This window comes from Columba livia, chromosome 6 (assembly GCF_036013475.1).
Source record: "Columba livia isolate bColLiv1 breed racing homer chromosome 6, bColLiv1.pat.W.v2, whole genome shotgun sequence".
Classification (NCBI taxonomy): Eukaryota; Metazoa; Chordata; class Aves; order Columbiformes; family Columbidae; genus Columba; species Columba livia.
The window spans coordinates 14,722,368-14,742,744 of record NC_088607.1 but is presented as its reverse complement, the minus strand read 5'-3'; the positions used below and the strand labels follow the sequence as shown (position 1 = coordinate 14,742,744).

Sequence of the window (20,377 nt, the reverse complement as noted above, 5' to 3'; positions counted from 1 at the left end):
CGAAGCAGCACAGCTGCTGAGGGGTCAGTTCACTTCTTCTTGAGAGACAGACACAGAAGGAGATAAATTGTCCCTACATATTTTACTCCAGAGGTCCCCTAGGGAATAATCCAGACCCAGTGGATGTGTGCCCAAGGTTGGTGGATAATGATTGCAGCTGTCCTGCCATGGACAAGCTGCTCTCAACTTCGGACAACAGAGGAGTGAACAGAACTCTTTCATCACTGCAGAACTGTGTAAGGATTTGTCTATGCACATGTTTGAGGCCAATGAGGAGCACAAGGTGATTCTTCGATGCATGAAGTTAATCTGTGAAGATCTGAATAGTTTTCACATGAGTACCAGCACACCAGGCAAGGTCAGAGCAAGCAACTCCATGGCAAAGGTCAGCCAAAGGCACTCTGGCTGGTCAGAGAGCATCAAGTCTCCCAAGGACTGTAAACAGGATGGACAATGCCAGAAATGAACTGGTGCAGAAAGGTCTGAAGAGGAATCTTGTGCCAGGAACTTTCATGCCATGTGTTTCCATTCCTTGCCATCAATCCTGAGATTGTCAGTACCTCTAAGAGGCTGCATCACACAAATTCAGGCGTGTATTTTCAGGTCCCATGTTGAGGTTTTACCTGAATCTGATTAGGAGAGATGACAGTGTCCCCAGCCATGTGGGGAATGGGCCTTCATGTACAAAAGGCATAACTGCTATATAAGAGCAGAATCTCCTAGCAGAATCAGTGCCAAGGATACCTCCTAGATTTGATAACCTTCTCAAATTTCTACTTCTTTAAATAGTCAAAGGGCCAAAAAAAAACCCCAAAAAACAAACAAACAAAAAAATTCACTCCAAAGTGTACAGAGTCAAAAACAGTTCCACTCTTCCTTGCTATAGCTTTGGGAGAACTTCTGCAAGTAGAGGGAAGTCTGCAATTATCTCAGCCTTTAATTCACCAGAAGTCCTGGCAGAGCTGGAAGATGCACAGAAAGCAGGCGAGCCTGAATCCCCATCTCCTAGAGAGAACGCTGCTGTCTAAGCAGCCCAGTACCAGATCCCCATATATGCACACACTGGAGGCAGGATACACACATGCATATCAACCACTCATTTAAAAATGAACCCCAAGTGATGTAGTCTGATTCTGTTTTCTTGCTCTAAATTATCTTTTTTTTTTTTCCTTTCTTTCTATACCATGCTTGTCTGTGGCAATTATGAACTTTGGGCCTAGAGGCTAAGATACTGAAGTGATTGGATTTAACTCGATGGACCAGTTTCTACCAGATGGAAATCAGCACAATGATAGTGATGCCTATGTAGCTGTGTCCTTTTAAACAGGTGAAATTACTGGCCTAAAACAAAAACCAAATCACTTTTATACGGGAAACTCTCTACAGATGAAGGCTATTGATTTCTCAGCTTCAAAGGTCCTTATGTTTGCAGTTGCAAAACTAGAAAACATAGAGTCATCTTTTGGAAAAATGTTTCCCTGCAGCTAAGGAACAATGAACTTCAAATTCTGTGTCAGGAGGCGGTCTCTACTGAAAGGCCAACATGCAACATTTGGCATTTTACAATGAATTAAAATCAAACATATGAAGCAACAAGCCACCACCAAAGATGATTTAGAAACCTGCCCATTCTTTGTCACCCTTCCACTGACTTATGCCCTCTGCTAATGGCTGGGAGAAAATGATGTGTCCAGGTAAGCCTTGTGCCTTGGCCACACAGCTGCCAAAGTTGACTTCCGTTAAGATTCACTGCCAACATTCCTGAAATTCTAGCACAATTTATCTGTCAACAAGGGATTTTGTCTAATGTAAGCATTAAAGTAACTGTATTCCTCTTCACCGTTATCACTATCTTGACATTTATTTTTATTAGCATTGCAAGTCATATTTTAGATCCTTCCCTAACTGCTGTAATATTTAACTATTTCTTACTCTAATTCTGAGCCCACGTTTCACAGTACAATGGCAGAGGTTGTTGTTTTTTTCTGTTTGAAGTGCCGGAGTTCTCACCACGTGGTTCTACTCATACAAAGCTTGTAATACTTTTCCCCTGATTAAGAGACAAAAGTTCCAGCTCTCTTGGTCATGCTCTCAGACAGTCCAATACAAAGGTCTGGCACAATGATCTGGTGATGTCAACCAAGGGACCACCGTTTTCCTACAGAATGCAAAGCAGGTAGAGGCTGTGTGTTGCAAGCCAAGTCCACAGGGAAACTGGCATGAATCATTCCCGCTGAGGAGAAATTATTACTGACAGGGAAAATGAAGGGTTTCTGCTTACCCTGTCCAGCTTTCAAGTTTTATCAGAAAGCAGACAATTAATTTAAAGCAATGACAAAAGGAAGGTTGGTCTTACTCTTGTTTGCATGACAGGGCCATTTCCCTATGTCATGTACATTACTATTCCAGCTTGCTCTGTAGTGGGACATCCCTCTGCCAGCAGCCGCAGGAGGTTGGGAGAAATCCTGGCTCGTGAGACCAGAAGGAGTTAAATCTCAGATTGCAACCAGGGCAGCTGGAGAAGTGCAAAAGGCAGCAAACTGAACTTCATGCTCTAAGCCAGCTGTTCCAAACTTAACCAGGTGCCAAGTACCACAAGAAGAGTTTGGCGAGAGCCCAGGAGGATTTCTGCAGAGGATTAAATGCCTCTTACTGCAAATCTGACCCCTTTAACTAGACACATAGGCCAATTAAAATATCACAAGAGGACATCACATAAAGTGGTGCCTGCCAGCTCCTTCATACACCAGAATTGTCAGAGCAATGCAACTTGTTGATTAGTATGGGACTCTCGGGATATAAAGGATGAAAGACAACACAGTAAACCAGGCTTCTAATATCTCTTTCCAGTAGTTCCCAATGTTCTCTAGAAGAAAACATATTTCAAAGATGACAAGAGTACAGAGCACTTCAGTTGCCTAACCTCTGCACATCCTAGGGAATCAGAGACAATATACTTGCACAGAACTCTGCAATGGGAGTGTGTCTCTCACCTGATAGTATTATCTGAAGAGCCGCTCACTACTAGCCTGTCTCTGTACTGCAGACATGCAATGCCCCGTTTGTGGCCATTTAAGGTGCGCACAAATTCGCAGGTACTAGTGTTCCATACCTGTGACAGGAAGGGGAGAGGGAGTCACACAGAGACAAAATTATTAAGAAAAGACTAACAAAAGCTGGTATTTGTATGATAAGTGCATCCAGAATGCTCTTAATTGAAGATGCTATCATTAAGACTGGGAAAATTACCCCTCTGATGACTTATGACTACAGTCTGCAACTGTTAGCAGCTTGAGTCACTGGAGATTGAGTACACAGAAGATTTTTGCCACACCATATGACAATTAGCTTCCAAAATCAGGCTTTAGCACTCCTGGGCTATGATTTAGTCTACACAGGGTCTTGATTTTCCCCATTTTTAATGCTGCAGACTGAGATCATAGCAGTAACACTTAAGTGACTCCCATCCACTCACCTTCACTTTTGCCCCCATGCTGCCCTCTGACAACTGTTTGAATGACTGATGCTGAAACAGATTATGGAAGTGGTCAAGTTGAAAAGGAACACAGAAAAAAAAGTCCTTTTTCAACTGCATCTGTACCTGAATCTGATTTGCCGTACAGCTCTATAAACAAGTTGTGCAAGCTCAACAGAGGAGGGATGAGTAGAAATGAGCATCAAGAGAACACTGCTTCTAAAGGAAGATCTGTGTAATAACTGCCGGGGACCATCTATCCTGCCTGGTCACCATTCTTGGTTATTAAATACCCCAGTGCTGCAACTAAAAAGCTCCTGAAACACCTCACCTTTATAGTTCTGTCACCGGATGCTGATACAATGTACTTGTCATCAAAGTCCACCACGTTGACGGCTGCTCGGTGCCCTACAAGCACCCTCCTCAGGGTGATGTCTGTTGGTGAAGCCATGTCCCACACAGCAATGGAGCGGTCTTTGGAACACGTCACCATCATGCCGTTATTGAAGCGTAGGTGCAGTACTGCTTCGCAGTGGTGAATCAGGGTATTCAGCATCTCGCCTGCGTTTACGTCCCACACCCTGCAGTTTCAAATTTCAAACCAGAGAGAAGAGACTTAAAAAAACCCCATACAGTGAATTTTCTGTAGAGTGACAGAGGGATAGGGAAAGTAATTGACTCTCTAGCAATATTAGAGAAGCAAACACCACAAGTTATATCTACATCCATTAAAGAGTTCATTAAAAGATGTATTATATACACCTGTTGATTATGCATACATTGAAACAGTCCAGCAGCCAAAAACCCTGCAAAGCAGTTAACGCCACAAAATAACCCAGTCACAAAAACCGTTCTTTAATTAAGGGAATTTAGGGCTGAAGAAACACAGGAGATCATGGCCTTAAAGACTAATGTTTCCTGGTTATGTCAGTCTACCACACATTTCCAGTGCATGAGTACTTAATCATGACCTGTGGAGAAGGAAGTTCAATGACAGGTTTAATTTTTGACCTCTCTCTCTCGGGATTATCAACTCAAAGGATAATTTAAACAGAAGCAGAAGGCAAGATAATGCTTTCCAAACAAATATAAGTAATTGCCACAAGTTGCACCATGAATTGCATTTACCTTGCAGTGCATCTGGTACACAGCTACATTCCAGGAATGTGCTGAATACCCAAATTAAGACAGAGCATTTATGTCAATTTAATGTTACTGGAACCAACTGTTTCAGCTGAAAGATAATTTAAGATGAAAGTTAGATAAAGGCTTCATGTAGAACTTCTAGGACTTTAAATGAAGATTTTAAGCCTTAAAAATGTTTCTTTTGGGCTATTCTGTTGGCAAACTTCTTTTACCCTACATAAAGAAATTTCTTTTGGTACTATGACACCTGTGTCCCAAATACACTAATGTGAGAGCAGAAAATGGCTGTATCATCAGGGACATCAGACATAGCAGAAGTTAAAACCTTCATCTGCCAATAAAGCGAGCAGTAACAAAAGGCAAGATGTGAGAAAGACTTCTAATGTCTTATTTTCTAACTTATGGAGACCGAAGTGCATCAAAATCTGGACTATAAATGAGAAAGAAACGTACATTCCAATTACAAAATGCAAAGAAAAAAACCCCACAAACTAAAGACCTAACCCACTAGCTTACAAGCAGTTTGCAGGTAGGGTTGGCAAACTGAAAAGGAGCTGGAGAACCACTGACTTCTTTGGACAAGAGTATCCCTGAGATCTCAGAAGCATTAAGAACCCATCTGCACTGTCTATTGGATGAAGCCCCTCTTCCTGAGGAGACCCAAGGATAAAAGCGATGCATCCTATATGCCCCTGGGGTCTGCATGAACATTTATAGACACAGTGGGAAACAAAGTATTTCTGGGCAAGCAGCCAGTCTGCAACTTGGCCTGCCTGGCCTGGTATGGAAGGTGATAGTGCTTGTTGCAGAAATCAGCCTCTCCTTCTGCGATCTGTTCAGCACAGCGCAGCTCCCAAACCATCTCCAGGCAGGCAATTTTGTCAAAATTCTGGATTACTACTAATGATAGGACCCCAAAATCTAGCAGCACCGGAAGACTGCATGCACCACGTGTAAGGAACTAAATTTAATGGTAATGAGCTTAACAGTGGTAGTTTATGTGCAAGCACGGTGATAACCATGAGCAGCTTGCAGCAACAGGAACACACGCTAATAGCTTCAGAAAAGGCCACTGACACAGCTTTTTGTTGTCTGCAACTTCACTGCATGGGCATTGTTTGTACTTTAACAAGAAGAAAATATATAACAACATTGACTTGCTTGCTTCACATCCAAGTTCATATTGCAATTCACTAACTCATATGTGCCTGTCTTTACACTGTAGGTCTTAGATTCTCTGGGATCCTGCAATATGTCTTGGGGACTTCACATCTACACAACATGAACCAAATGTGCTGACTTGAGGTATCCAGCCTTCTACTGGAGACTGGAAGGGAAGCAAGGTTAGAAAGATTGAATGAAAAGAAACATCATGCTGAAATTTAATTGAAACTCACAGGAGATCTAGTCATACAACTTTTGTTAAAATTAAGTGACAATGGATGACTAAATCTTCAGACTTGCTTTGAAAACTTCAACCAACTTATAAAGTTATTCTGAGGGAGAATGTAAAACATTTTCAAAGAATGTCAAAACATGCAAAACCTTGGTGAAGTGCCAGATGGCCTTCCTAAGTCATCTTGACCTTGACTGGCCTTTGCTTAGGTTCTCATTTCTCCTTGACAGCCATTTGCATGGACATCTGACAAACAAGGACAATACACTCCTGAACAAATATGCCGAAAAACTTCATGGAACTGACTGAATAGCACACATTTTAAAAAAGATCATTTCAGTGGCTTGCAAGGCTAAGATCTCAGAGGCAAACAGAAAGCTCCAAATCACAAGCACACACCTGACTGTTGAGTCTGAAGATCCAGTAATGATCACCCGTTCATCGTACTGGAGGCACAGGACAGAACCCGTGTGTCCAGTGAGAATTCGCTTGCATTCCAATGTATTCTTGTCCCAGATCTAAGACAGCAAACATTTAAAACCAGACAGCTCAGTAAGGTTTTCATCTTTAAGCACTTACTGGTTTGACTGGTCTGTTTTTTACTATAACACATCATCCACAGTGCCGTTAAAACATCTTTAGTGGCATTTGTAGAAACTTCTACAGGCTCTTTGATGCAATACACTAACATCTTTGATATTACTGCTTTACTATGAACATGGGTTTTACCCTTCTCATCAGGGTACAGGGCACAGTAATTACATAGCCTGTAATTACTGATGGACAAAGACTCTGCTAGTGAAGTCTTGTTTGTAAGAAAACAGAGTCTCTCTTTGCCGGATGAAAGGGGCATACATGCTGTGCAGGTGTGAGGTGGGGGAAGAAGGCTATGTTACTCACAAGAGATTGAATAGCTGTCACTGAAATGAGGACACTATTATTTATGGCATAGACACTGTGTGCCATTAGTATAACATTTTTGAGCATTCTCACCTTAATAGTATTGTCTCGTAGGCCACTTACTATCTTCTGATCATCATACTGTAAACAATAAACCCCTTTGCTTGTCTCGCTTCGGCAGTGGATCCTCTGTAAACTGTGTCTTCCACACCGCCAGTTTGACTCTATTGTCTTGAGAGACAGGAGACAAATGAGAAGTAAAAATAAAGCATGGAATTCTCCCCTTTTTTTGTTTGTTTGAGAGGACAGCAGCTACTTTTCTTCTTGCTTTTTCCTGCAGTCAGGCCCACACAATGACATAATTGCTTTCTAGAAGAAGCAGCACATGTTATAGAACCAATTAAATGGACAAAAGCCTGGAAAACATATCATGGCTAAACTTGTCAGTGTGACCTAGAATGGTGAAGGAGAAGTGGCCTAAAGCTTTCTTCTATCTCCAACCTTTAACCCCCTGTGATTCAATGACTAAGCAACTGAAGAGAAAAATCTCAGCTAAGCTCTAGCCAAGGGCTTGGAGAAGCTTGTCACAACAGTGCCTGAGCACCACTTTTGCCATTGGGAAACTACCAGAACACAGCATTTTGCTTACACCAGATACAAAGCAACCACGCTCAGTTGCCTCCTGTTTCCCTGGGTCTTAGAACTGCAGTCTTTAGCGTTCTTTCTCCCTGGCTCAGTTCCCGATATCTCCTCCCTGTAGCATCTTAGTAGGTCTCATCTGCAGTGGGTGGAGCAAACTATTGTGGAACAGAGAAAGTCAAGATGGCACAGTGCTGCTGTGACATCTGATGTGCAAGGCGTAGAGATTCCATCTGCAAACAGCTCACCGAAAAATCCAACTCATCCTCTAAGGAAGCGGTGAAGCCTGGGACCTCGTATAGCTGTCCCAGATCTACAAACTCCAGGCAAACACAGACACATTTAATGAAGTATTTCATGAGAACGAAATATTCTCAGAATTACAGCATCCTGCATAAATCAGGAAAATGTATGAAGAAACAAACAAACAAAAAACCCACCACATTTGGAAGCTGCTTCTTACCTCTATGTCCTGTATAATTTTGGGGTAAAGTGCTCTGTAGAAGGAGTTGGGTGGCGCAGTCCCATCAGGAGGTTTATTTTTAAATAGGTATTGTCCCCTGGAAGACAAAGAACACTCCCATTGAACACAAATCATGTTTCAGCATTTTGGAGAAAGGTTTTCCTGGCATTTCACAAATGGGTAAGAACTGTTGAAAAGCAAAGATAGATTCATATTCAAACTTAAATTACAGTAAGATGGGGTGGATCCTTGTTTGTTTGCCCTGCAATATGTCTGTGTTGCATTTAGACACTGAAATACTTAGGAAAAATCTGTGCCCAGTCACCCAGGGAAGGGAAATATATTATCTGTTATGGACATGAGCCACGACTCAATAGGAGGTAAGAATGGCTCACCCCCACAATACACATACCCATACTGGAGGTGACCTTTCAAATAAAGTGTACAAAGAAAATGAAAGAAGCGAAAGAACCCTCAAACTCACTATGCATTCGAGAGTAGCTTTTATCTGCATCACCAGGAGCAACATCAGTTTTGGTACATGGACATTTTACTGCTACTACTACATTTTGGTAAGCAACACTTCATCTGCAGTGCCTCCCTCATTTCAACACTGATTTGGAATACTCATATCCCAAGCTAGATTTTTGCTACAAAAAAAATTTCCGCAAATGGCAATCACTACCTGCTGTGTAAAAAACTTTAATTCCTCATCCTGAAGCTAAGAAGCCACCAAACACGGTGTGGAAGCTTGTAAACCCCACCATGGGCGTACTAACTGCTGTTCTGCCTGGCAACATGCCTCACAAAACAGAGAGAGGCACAAATGCCTCTGAGTGTAATCCTGGCATCAGAGCACAGAGTTTACACTAGGCCAGCTCTCCACTTCTCCCTCTCTTGCTCCATTATGGCATAATTAATTGTTCAATACTTCATATGCATTTCTTTCTTATCCTTTCCATACAATATACCTTGAAACTCATTTGAGAGACTTGTACATTAGCTGTCCTAACGTACTTGAACTTGGGAAATCACAACAGTGAACCAAAAATTTTAGATTATAAGGCAGTGGCAAACTATAGGACTGAAAAAATAAAGTAACAAATGCTCAAGAAAATAATTTTCAATAATTCTTTAAATAAAGTACTTCAAGTACAACTTGAGAGAAAGGTGGTTTCCATTTTGAACAGAGCAATCACCTGAGTCTTCAAATACAGTGACCAGCAGGCACTCATACAGGACAAGTACATGTGAGGCAGGGACACATGGATACAGGCAAACTGTAGCTAGATGGTTGCCTATTTACTGCGATCCAGTCCGGAAGAGCACACAAGAAAATTAAAATTATTGGCCCAGGCAGACGAAAAATGCTTTGGGGATACACAGAATACTTAGGACACATCCTGGAAGACTTGGGGTAGGTCTACGAAATCTGTATACAAGCCTGAAAAGCTGACTATTGTTTGCAACTTTACTAGCTGACCTAATATAAAGTCTTGTTGTTACCTATAAGCCTTGCCTTGCTGCATGTAGAGTTAGTTGTTTACAGTTCAGCTAAAGAATTGCTTGGAATTTCCATGGCACCCCAGTGACTGCCGTGCTGCGGGTCTTATGTGATAAAAGGAAATATTGTTTGCAGGTTTTGATGACCGGCTAATTCAATCAAGTATTCAGATGAATGCAGTCGTGCCCAGATTTTAGGCTTCTGTTTTACATTTCTCTAAATCTGTGTAACCCTTACTGCGCCCTGACAAGCTGTCAGTGAAGGCTACTATGCTGCGGAACTGGGTGTTCCTGTTGTAAACCAGGAGCTGCAAATGCTGGAATCAGGCAGCCCATGTGCAAAGTGAGGAGCTTTAAGCAAATAACACCAGCCATCTATTGTTCCAAACTCCGTCCAGTCACCTCCTTCTGCCATGCACAGCATTAGCCTTGATTACAACCTATAGAGGTCTATATGGCAGAGATGCAATTACATAGTATATTTCTTGCCTGCCTCTCCCAATCAGCCCAACAGGACTGCAGTTGTATCTTCTAGAGCTAATCAGAGGGCAATTTGAAAGGACATACCTTGCTTCTGTTGTGTAAAAGCAACCTCAAGGACGCTGTGTAAACCTGAAGAGGTGCTGTAACAGTGTGACTGTGCTTTCAGATGAGAAGCAGGATTTTGCAGCTGTTTTTTAGAAATGTCATGTGTTTGCATGACTAGTAATCAGTACTAATGTTACTTCTAAAACTGGAGGGAGTAACTTGAGAACTGTCAGCTATGATCTCTGCCAAGATGCAGAGAACAGGTAAAGTTCCACAGAACAGGAAAAAGACAAATGTAGGTCTTGCCTTTTAAAAAAAGGGGAGAAGGTATATCCAAATAAATGTTGGACTGATCAACTCTGACAGCTTGGTGGTTCTAGAGCACAGAGTCAGATGAGCATGTAGAAGACAACAAGGTGACAAACAATAGGCAACGCTGATGAATCCAGAAGATACCATGTCAAACCAACCTAACTTATTTTCACAAGCTATTCTCATGACTTAGCTACAAAAGTATTAACTTTGAAGAGCTGAAGGATGGACACACAAATGGCTGGAAAGCATAGTTTAGTGATGGTGCACTGTCAAACACGATAGCAACTGGGATCTTGCATGGAGTCTGTCCTAGCTGTGTCATTACTAAGCATTTCCTTAATAACAAAGAATGGAACAGGCAATGCATTTATTACCTGGCCAATGATACCAAAGCTGGGAGAAGCTACAAGCACTTTGGAGGACAGGATTAATCTCATAATGCTTGTAACAAAATGGAGAAATACCAAACAAGAAATAGAATCTAATTCAATAAGGACAAGTGCCAAGTTCATGACTTGGTAACATCCTAGGTATGCAATATGAGAAATAACAGCTAAGTAGAACTTTCATAGAAAGGGCAATTAAAAGTTTTAGAACAGTATTACACCACTGCTAAAAAAAAACAACACATGTTCACTGGAAAGCATGAAATGGAGTGTCCTCCATAATGCATGCAGGGCAATGCTTCCCACCAAACTCTGGTGATGCCTCAGCAGAAGTCAGAGACCCAGCTGATCACACCATCCTCTGAGAATGAAGTAATCAGGGAGGGTCTGAACACGGAAAACTGAGAATGTCAAGAGGAAAACACAGCATTACGGTTGGTCAGTGCAGGCAATATGTAGGAAACATCATCACCTTCCAACATGCACAGATTACTGCAAAAAAGAGAATGAGAAACTGTCCTATGCATCTGCGTAGGTTAAATCTAATCTGCTGAACTGAAGCTAGGGAGACATCCTAGATTTTAGGAGTCTCTTTCTAACACTCTGGGGAATCTCCATCAGTGAAGGTTTTTAAGAACAAGTTAGACAAACATCTAAGATGAATTAAGAGAAAACTGTTTCTGCCTCTGAGAAACAGGAGGGACAAAACTCTCAGTGTCCTCTTCAGACTTATTATGACATCAAGAATACAGAGCAAAACCAGAAGTCCTGGAGAGAACAAGGCACTAAAAAGGACGTAGAAGTTACCATTGTCATGCTTGTGTTTATTTTACATTTTTTACAAACATCACACTATTGGAAGCAGCTCAACATAGTATTTATTTTTAAAGGACATTTAATAATCCTGATTTATTAGCCTTTACTTCCTGAGACAGACAGTATAACAAAATTAACTGTAAAACAGGAGTCTTTGTTTGCAACTCTGTATCTTTTTCTTTTTAATAGCAACCAAAATGCCTGAGCTGTCACTTTTATCTTGTTTATGAAATATTCATACCCAGCTTCCTTTCTGCCAACATCCTAGGGACACCCTTGGAAAAGAAAATTATGTATTAAAGGACGTACCCCTGAGAGGTAAAGTTCTAATGAAATGTTAACAGAGCAGCTTCAAACTTGAGTGAGACCCACATTGTAGTAAGGCTATTCCAGATGATTATTAACTAATCTATCTGCATTTCTAAAGTCCCCTATTCTCCGTGGTACCTACCCTCAGCTTCCAGCTTGAAAATTAAACAGATATCTAATAGTGAAAATCTGCTGAGGAAAACAAACAGACCTATCAGGAAACAACTAATTCATAGCACATGCTGCCCCACTGCCACCCCTAAAAAAGCTCTTCTCTTCTGAACTGCTGACTAGTTTAGTGTTCCCCTGGGGCGTACACAGCTTCTTAATTTGAACCGAATGACAGCTTGGCGTAAAAATCTCAGTCTGTATATCTCACTTGTCACAGTGGAATAAGAATGTGATCAGATGAGGAAGGTGAGGAAAAAGGCGCCACGTTGCTTAGATAGCCAAACGATGCCCTAACTGCCCAACCCTGAATTTTGATTTAAATAACTGCTGGTTTTGGAACCAAAGTGATGTTTCATGGTGCCAAATAACCCTCTTCAAACATGGTTTGAAACACATGGCACCTGCTGTCCTAAATGGAAGGAAAAGAGGTGAAGATGCAGTTTCCTCACCATCCTCTCCTCTCTGACAACCCCCTCCACAGGGAGTCTGTCCTGACCATTCTCTCAATGAGCTTCTTCCACAGCATGCCGTCCGATGTCACCCGGTACCACTCCTTGCACACCAGCTCAGCAGCACACAATGATTTGGCATCCAGGTATGACAGAATGTTCTCAGCAATGTGATCCAATCCCCGAGCTGCGGAAGGAAAAAAAAAAGGATTATTTGCTGGGGAGACACTGGAGTTTAAAACAACTCCCCTTGCTAGTACAAAGATACCCTCTCTTTCCATCTCTTCTTCTACATGCAGAGCTGGACCAAATGCACACAAGAGCATTTGTAGCTAAGTTCAGGAGTGAACAGTGTTCTCCAACTTCCTTTGGATATAACACAACAAGTCATTAAAAATAATAAAGAATCCAAGAAGTCATTCCAATCTATTTCGATGGGTTTTAGCACTAGGGGGATATTCTATGGATGGCATTTCCAACTCAGCGACGCAGCCCCCAAAATCTCTCTATGTTAGGACCATTTCTCATCTCACTGCTACAGCTGTTCTCATGTTCCAACGGCTCAAAAGCTGTTTTTGCTAAAGCAGTAGCTTTTAAACGTAATGAAGAAAAAAATATATATTCCCAATGTGTGCCCTGAAGGGTAGTGGTACCTTTAGATATGGGGGAGGGAAAGATATGCAGATGCACAGAGAAGTGGAGAGGGAAGGAAAGGCTGTGTAAGGAGAAAGTGAAGCAGGTTTGCTAGTTTCATTTGTTTTAGTGCGTGGAGGAAAAATATGCACCAAAATGATATGATTTGCAAATATTTTCCAGTGTGAATAAGAGGTCTGGCTTTGTTTCAACATGGCTGGAGTGTAATGTGAAGCAACTGCCTGGTTAGCACCAAGCAGCCTGATGTGATGTCTGCATAGCTGGGAGCCAGGGAAGGTTATGCTACATTTCTTAACTGGATGGATGTATCCAGTAAAAATGTGCCCTCACCCACTCTAATTTAATCATCAGCAAGACTTCAGCAAAATAAGATGCCTTTTAAATGAGATGTCACATAAATACAGCTTCTGTTGCATGGCTTTTAATGCCCATGTGAGACATAGCATCAAGAGATCATCTCACTTCACTGGTCAAATTTCAGAGGCTTTGTGAAAGTTGTAGTTGAGACCCCATCAACACTCAGGTATAATGTTCAGACCAACCAAAATGGAAGCGTAGTAGATTGGTATCACATGCATCTTCCCTCTGGTTCACATTTGGGACAGAGTTAAATACATCTTTTCTTGCTTTGAAAACAAGAGCCTCAAAGACCAGGCCCTGCTTGTGACAAGGAAAGAAAAAGCAGCAAGTGCATTTTTACAGTCACATGTGCATGCTTCTGCAAACTTGAACTGGGTGCAATCAGCTGATTCTGATTAGAATTCATGAGACACATAAAGCTCAACCTTTGTTTTCATTAGCCAAAAGATCTCAAAATTATCTCCCAATGAACAAGAATGAGAAAACTCAGCGCGCCTCCACTCGCTCCTTTCAAACATCCTACATTTATCATACACTTTGGGTGAAACATTCTGTCCAGCATTTTTATGCCTCCATTCATACAGTAGAAAAAGCACCTGAATGATACCGTGCACAACCACAGAGTGCAAAAAGAGGCCTGACATTTCTTATCTTTATAGATGCAAAATTAGATGTCAACCTGCAAAATAAAAGCATCAGCAGCCTTTATTATGTATTTAATCTGAAAAGATATATACAGCCACTATATAAAATTCTTTAAAAAAATACGAAAAAAGAGTGCTTGTAGATTTAGACTGACACTACAGCAATTTGTGGAAAGAAAGCTACGATGCTGTAGTGAGGTGAACTGGAATTTGCAGGAATTCCACAATTTGGCAGGGCAGACAGGGACATCATGTCCCCCTGCTTTCCCTCCCTGACACCTGAAGCCCTGAGCTCTCTCCACTGGCTGGAAATGGTATATTTGCTTTCCCAGTCTGTGCTGCTTCTGACATGACCAAAGACATTTACAGACCCACCAGGACATTTATGAATATCTGCCTAGAATACCAGGACATTTATGAATATCTGCCTGTGTAATATCCATGCCAGTGAATTTATGTCAGCAGTGTCACAGTAAGAAATTATTTTATAGTGGGAACACTCGGTGGCTTTAGGAAGCAGGGCTACATTGCCTAAACTGGGCATAGCAATCTTCACCCACAAGCCTGCCCCTGACCCACCTGGCCTTTCGGCATCATCAGCTGTTGCACTTTAGATCTCGCTGCAATGAGGTGGTGTAACTGCTTCCGTGACTGTAAGTCACCCTTTGCCATTGATCCGAGATCCTTCACAGAGAAGGAATACAAATGTTTTGGCCTCTCCTCCTCAATTTTATAAGTGGAAGGGCAGAGCTATTTGGCCTGGCTGCAAACTCAATTTTACTACGTTTCTTAGGAACAGCACAACTCGCTGAGACCTACAGCTACCAAAGCCTCGCTTCCTTAAGAAAGAGGAATCTCTGCTCACAAAAGTTTTTGCTAAACTGATATGAAACACAATTAGCCCTTCATTTCTCCATATCAACAAGAATGCTTCAGTTATTTCACACATGAAACCCGTGTAGAAATGACTTTCTTCATAAAAAATGTTAAACAGCTTGGAAATGCTAAGCAGAGACTTTATTTTTCAGAAACAGAACAAAGTTTGTTAAGTACACAGTTAAGCTGTATTTTTCAAACAACCTTAATTCTGTCCAAAGTACTGGGAAAATAATCTGAGCCAATTTTACTCTACATATCAGTAAAGTGCACTCATGACCTAAAACTGCCTTTCATTCTGGTCATTCTTTGGGACAGTGCTAGGAGGACAGAGATAAGATGCCTCATGATTCTGAAGTAGCTTTATTGTTTTATTTACTCGAGTGGGAGAACAAAAGAGAGAATGAAGGAGTAAAAATGAAACTAGAATACTGAATACTTGAGAATTTCAAAAAGCTAAAAAATACTTAAGGAGTTTAGGGGGTTTCGACTATGTGACTTAATTTGAAGTTTTAGGTTCATCACTCTTTCCTAGGCAGTCTCTTACCTTCTACTTTCCCATTCCCATCATTAGAAACCTGCCTACACTCAGGACATCCTGCATAGACTGCAGAGCCTGTGCCTGTCTAATTCCTTGCCATCAATTTTCTCCCTTAGAGCTACATTCACTAGGACATTAGCACTTTGCAAATATGCAAATTGATGCACATACATTATTTAAGCACATAGATCTCACAACTATTCGAAGACTCACATTTTATTTGCCTGATTCCTATCTGTTCTGCATTCTGAGATAGTAAAACTAGCTGCTTTCTGGGTAACAGTGAAAAGTTATGGTACTGCTAGGAAATTTTGAATACCTCTGAAAATATTTGTAACATTTGCCCAAAATTTTCAGGAAAAGGCCTGTAGGATGAAACCCAGCAAGTGCAAATGAGATGTGTTGGCTTGCTTTGATGGAGTTTTGTGGAGAAAGACCTGGAAAAATTCTGTATGTAACTATACGTGTACTTCCACTTTGGAAGTGGGGGAAACCAATGCACTTTCAAAGTACTCTCTGTTTTTCTGAAACAGAACAGCTCCACAATTTGTAACGCTGCTCTAAGTACACAAGATTATTGCCACTGGACTACTAAAAACCAGCATAAAGCAGGTACTTAGCATAACTAAGATTTTTTTTTTTTTTTAAATGCTACAAAACACATTTGATTACTAGGCACAATGAGCTTAAAAATTCAGTGAAACTACACATTTCGCTTCATAGCAAAACTCCTGTGGTATCTTTATGTTTTGTACAATTCACATTTAAACATGCTTTTCTTCCATTTTTTAAGCCTAGAATTGAAATTTCATGTTGAGAAACCCCTTCTGAAGAATGATCAAATGACTGGAGTGAAGAAATTGTCAAAATCCATCAGTTCTCCAAAAGTATTCACAGAACGAGCTTTTGCCAAGAACCTCTTCCCTTCAACTACCTAGTTAGAGACAACACCTGTAACACTTCTTGCTCAGGCTCACCTCAAACTAAGGACCTATACCATGGGAATACTAATCTATGTATGTATGTATGTATCTTTCTATCTATCTATCGAGGTGTGATCTAATGGTCTGAAATAAAAGAACAAAGAGCCAGGAATTTGTCTGGTTCTGAAACTTCATTGCTCTACATATTTTATCTCACACTGCCCCAGTTTTTCCATCTATTATACAGGGCCAATACAAAACTGCATGTACACTATTTTACATGTGCTTTCTGTGAGATACACCTCATGCCACATCTGAGAACAGCTGGGATAATATTCTCAATTGAAAGCATTACAGATTATTAGAACATTTGCACCCTTTGATTGTATCTCCTCCATTCTCTATTAGCAATAAACACATAAAGTGATGACTTCAGGAAGGTATTTTACTAGGAAAGAGAGACAAAAAAATCAAAGAAGAAGAAAAAAAGAAAACATCAGCTGAGCAACCAAAAAGAGCAGTAGTTAATTTTAAAAATTTTTGTTATTCATGCATTGTTGTAGGCATTATGAATACAACTGCCTGCCTTGTGGCTTTTGATGACTGTCCTTACAACACATATATGCACTATCATTTACCTCTAGCCAAACCATGGTGGTATTAGATCATGCTTTGAGAGATGTTAGCAATACAAAAGAAAATATTGCTACATTTCATATGAATATAGAGCTTTCTATTCAAAACTACTATTTATTTTGCAAACTGACCCTGAAATAGTTTTCTGAAAGATAAGACGGAGGAACAAGTTCCCTCTGCCTGCAGAATTACCTGGCAGTGCAGTGATGAAGTCCCGCTGTAACATGGGTTTGAGGTATGAGTTTATATGTCCATGCTGGTAGTGACACATCTGGGAGATGAGATGCTCCACAAACTCCACCTGATCAGACTCAGACCACTGTTCAAAATACTTGATGCAGAGCTCCTTTTCCTTCTCATAGCTTGCAGACAGTTTTCTTTGCTTGGGCACAATCATACTGGAAGTGCCATTGGCAAGTTTTGTCTGTGAAAGGGAAGGAGAGAAACAGCCCAAATCATACACATGAAAGGAAGCTCAAGTGGTTTCATGAGTTTTTCAGAGGAGGAAGAAAACAGCAGGAAGAAAGCACTCTGGTACACAGCCAGCCAAGGCCGTGTACCCCGTCCGGTGCTGTCAGCCGGAGCGCAGCCACCGCGAGCGGTAACCCCAGCAGGACAAGGCGCCAGCTCCAGCCAGAGCTGCACATGGGGGCTCCGGTTCAAGGAAACCTTGAGGGGCAAGTTAACATAAACACAATTTTATTTACATCTTGCACACAAGAAAATGCATTTGGATTCCTAATCTACAGTTACCGGATACTTCAACGCACCAACAGAAAACTGGAATTGTATTCTGGTTTTTGTTTGGTTGTTTTGGTTTGTGTGTGTGTGGTTATTTTTTCCCCTCTCTAAAGAATGGACTGCTGCTAAAATTCATAGGAAATGCATAAAGTGGATGAGAGAAAAACCTGACAGTACAACTTTTGAGTATTAAATTATACCTTAAAAGCAAAGCCAGCTAAAATACACCCTGATATTTGGTACATCTTTCAGTGAATAAAAGATTTTCAACTTTCTGAGCACTGTTAATATCTTGTCACAAGGACTCAGCTCAAAGAAGAGTTTCACGGACAAAATAAAACACTGACATTTCAATTTACTACTTGATAGCAAGATATATTTTCTGCTTTCTAAACAATTTAACTGGAAGAAAAGTGCACATTTTGCATTGCAAGGATATCCTTTGTCCAAGTAAGATTAACTGTTTGCTGGGAAAATATTTTTTCCCTTACTGGTCAAATAGTTTGTATTAAATGCTGAAAACATGTGACTTTCTTTCATTGCAATGGTTTAACACTGGATAGCATTATAAAAACAGTTAAATCATTACCTCATTTTTATTTACAAAATACATTTACAAGTTCTCTACTGATTATCAAATAATTAAAAACAAATTGCAGATATCAGAATATATGAAATACTGAAGTAGGGAGGCCACATTTGTGTTCTATGATCATAATTCCAGGCAACAACCTCATCAGGAAACTTGTATTGACTTTAAAGGAAAAAACCTAGTACCTAAATCTCTCTGCAAAGGCATTTAATGATATAAAAGAAATGCACAGATCCACTGATTTTACAGGAAAAGAAAAAACAACAAAAGAACCTTTTTCAGCAAGTGCCAAAACAGCGGGTTATTTAGAGACCACAAAATCTAGTTACCAGAGCTGGGTTTGGAATGCAGGAATTCCTCATTTCTCAGGAGTAAATAATTCCTGTATTTCAATACCACCCCCAGCCCCGAGAGCAATCCTGACTCTGAAGCACCAAAAACCTCATAATTTGCAAATCTACTCAAGTAATCACATTTCATTTTCTGAGAAAATCCATCTAAATACTCTTGTCAGCATTTCCAGCAGAGCTGGACAGACTTTCCTCTGGTAGCAAAAGACAGTAATTAGCTGTCATCCAAATTATGGTTTGACTTAAGTTTCTTTGAGGACACAGACCATGGAGGTCACATCAGTGCTCGATACTGGGGCTCAGTGTTTTCAACCTTACTTTTATCTCCACTCCTCCTAGTGAATTTCTGTGTTTGTTCAGTAAGATCATACCAGACAAGGGCTATGATTGAGCTCCACTATTTCATCTGGTCATCACATGGATAGCACTGGGTGCAGGCGAGTCATAGACCCAGTTACTGGGTAGAAGGAAAGAAATATTCTCTCGAGCTGACTTTTTATATGGAGGAATCTCTAAGGGGATGGTGGGCATTAAATCATAGGTGTGAAAGGCTGGAGTCCTAGCAAAGTCCACAGTAGACAACAGCCTGGCAAAAAATAGTTGCCAACGGACTGCACTGAACATTGGTACTAAGGGATTCCGGTCATTTTTGCTGCAGTTAAGCTGCCAGCAAAATAGACATCCCTGTAAAAATGCTGGATTAAGATAGCAGAGAAATGTTGTATTCTACAAGTTTGATATAATTTCATTTTTCATTGTGTTTCCTGTGCAGCCAATCTCACAACAGGCTGTCTCTACAAAGCATTTTTAAAACTTCTGCCTTTTAATCTGAGAGACTGTGAAGTCTGACTAACGTGCTGAGCTGAAGCTGATGAGCGAAGACCACAAAATGGGCAACTCCTTTCACAGTTGCCACTATGTTCTGGCCCTTCCTTGCCTCCTGAGCACCCTTCTCCCAGCAGCCTTCAGCTCCCCAGTTACCTCTAAAACATCAGTTTTGGGTATCAAACAGAAGCTGCAGTATCTGCAAAAACAAGTAACGGCTTATGTGTGTACAAACAGATGGTTTAGAGGGACAAAACAACCCATTTTGCCTGGATCCCAAGTGAATACAGGCCTCTTGGGCAGGAATAATGACTAAATTAAAGAGTCCATTGACCAACACTTGCTCTGGAAGTCAAACTCTCGATTTGCAGAGTGAATCTGCTGAGAAAAGCACCATACATGTTGTAGTGTTTATGTCCAAATCAGTGGACAGGGGAACACTATATTTTTTAAGTTCAGATGCGTACTTTGGCCACATTCTGACAATGTCAGCTTGAGATCTGGTTTGTGTCCTTGTCTGCTCTGGTTTCCCATCAAAAGGAGCGAGGACAAGCCCTGGGGTGGCCAATGTGTGCCCAGCAGGCCCTGTGGTCTATACAAGCAGGGGACCAGGAGGACAGGGCAGACCATGAACACACCAGTTCTGCAGAGTAGAGATAGATGAATTCACAGTACTCACAAATCACTCAATCGCAATACATGCTCACATGCCTCCCTCAGAGCATCTGTAGCTACAGTT

At 41.0% G+C, this 20,377-nt stretch overlaps 1 protein-coding gene across 32 annotated transcripts in view; it reads right to left on the bottom strand.

Moving 5' to 3' along the window:
• Window positions 1-20,377, bottom strand: part of BTRC (beta-transducin repeat containing E3 ubiquitin protein ligase) — a 120,403-nt gene that overhangs the window by 12,676 nt on the left and 87,350 nt on the right. For 31 of the 32 annotated variants that reach the window (XM_065068225.1, XM_065068228.1, XM_065068227.1 and 28 more), the window contains 7 exons: window positions 17,323-17,554; window positions 12,497-12,683; window positions 8,020-8,116; window positions 7,011-7,148; window positions 6,417-6,535; window positions 3,807-4,056; window positions 2,994-3,112 (listed from right to left, as the gene is read on the bottom strand). In XM_065068225.1, coding sequence (XP_064924297.1) covers window positions 2,994-3,112; window positions 3,807-4,056; window positions 6,417-6,535; window positions 7,011-7,148; window positions 8,020-8,116; window positions 12,497-12,683; window positions 17,323-17,554 — 1,142 coding nt within the window. The remainder of the gene's footprint in view (window positions 1-2,993; window positions 3,113-3,806; window positions 4,057-6,416; window positions 6,536-7,010; window positions 7,149-8,019; window positions 8,117-12,496; window positions 12,684-17,322; window positions 17,555-20,377) is intronic. The other variant, XM_065068235.1, reaches the window with a different exon arrangement.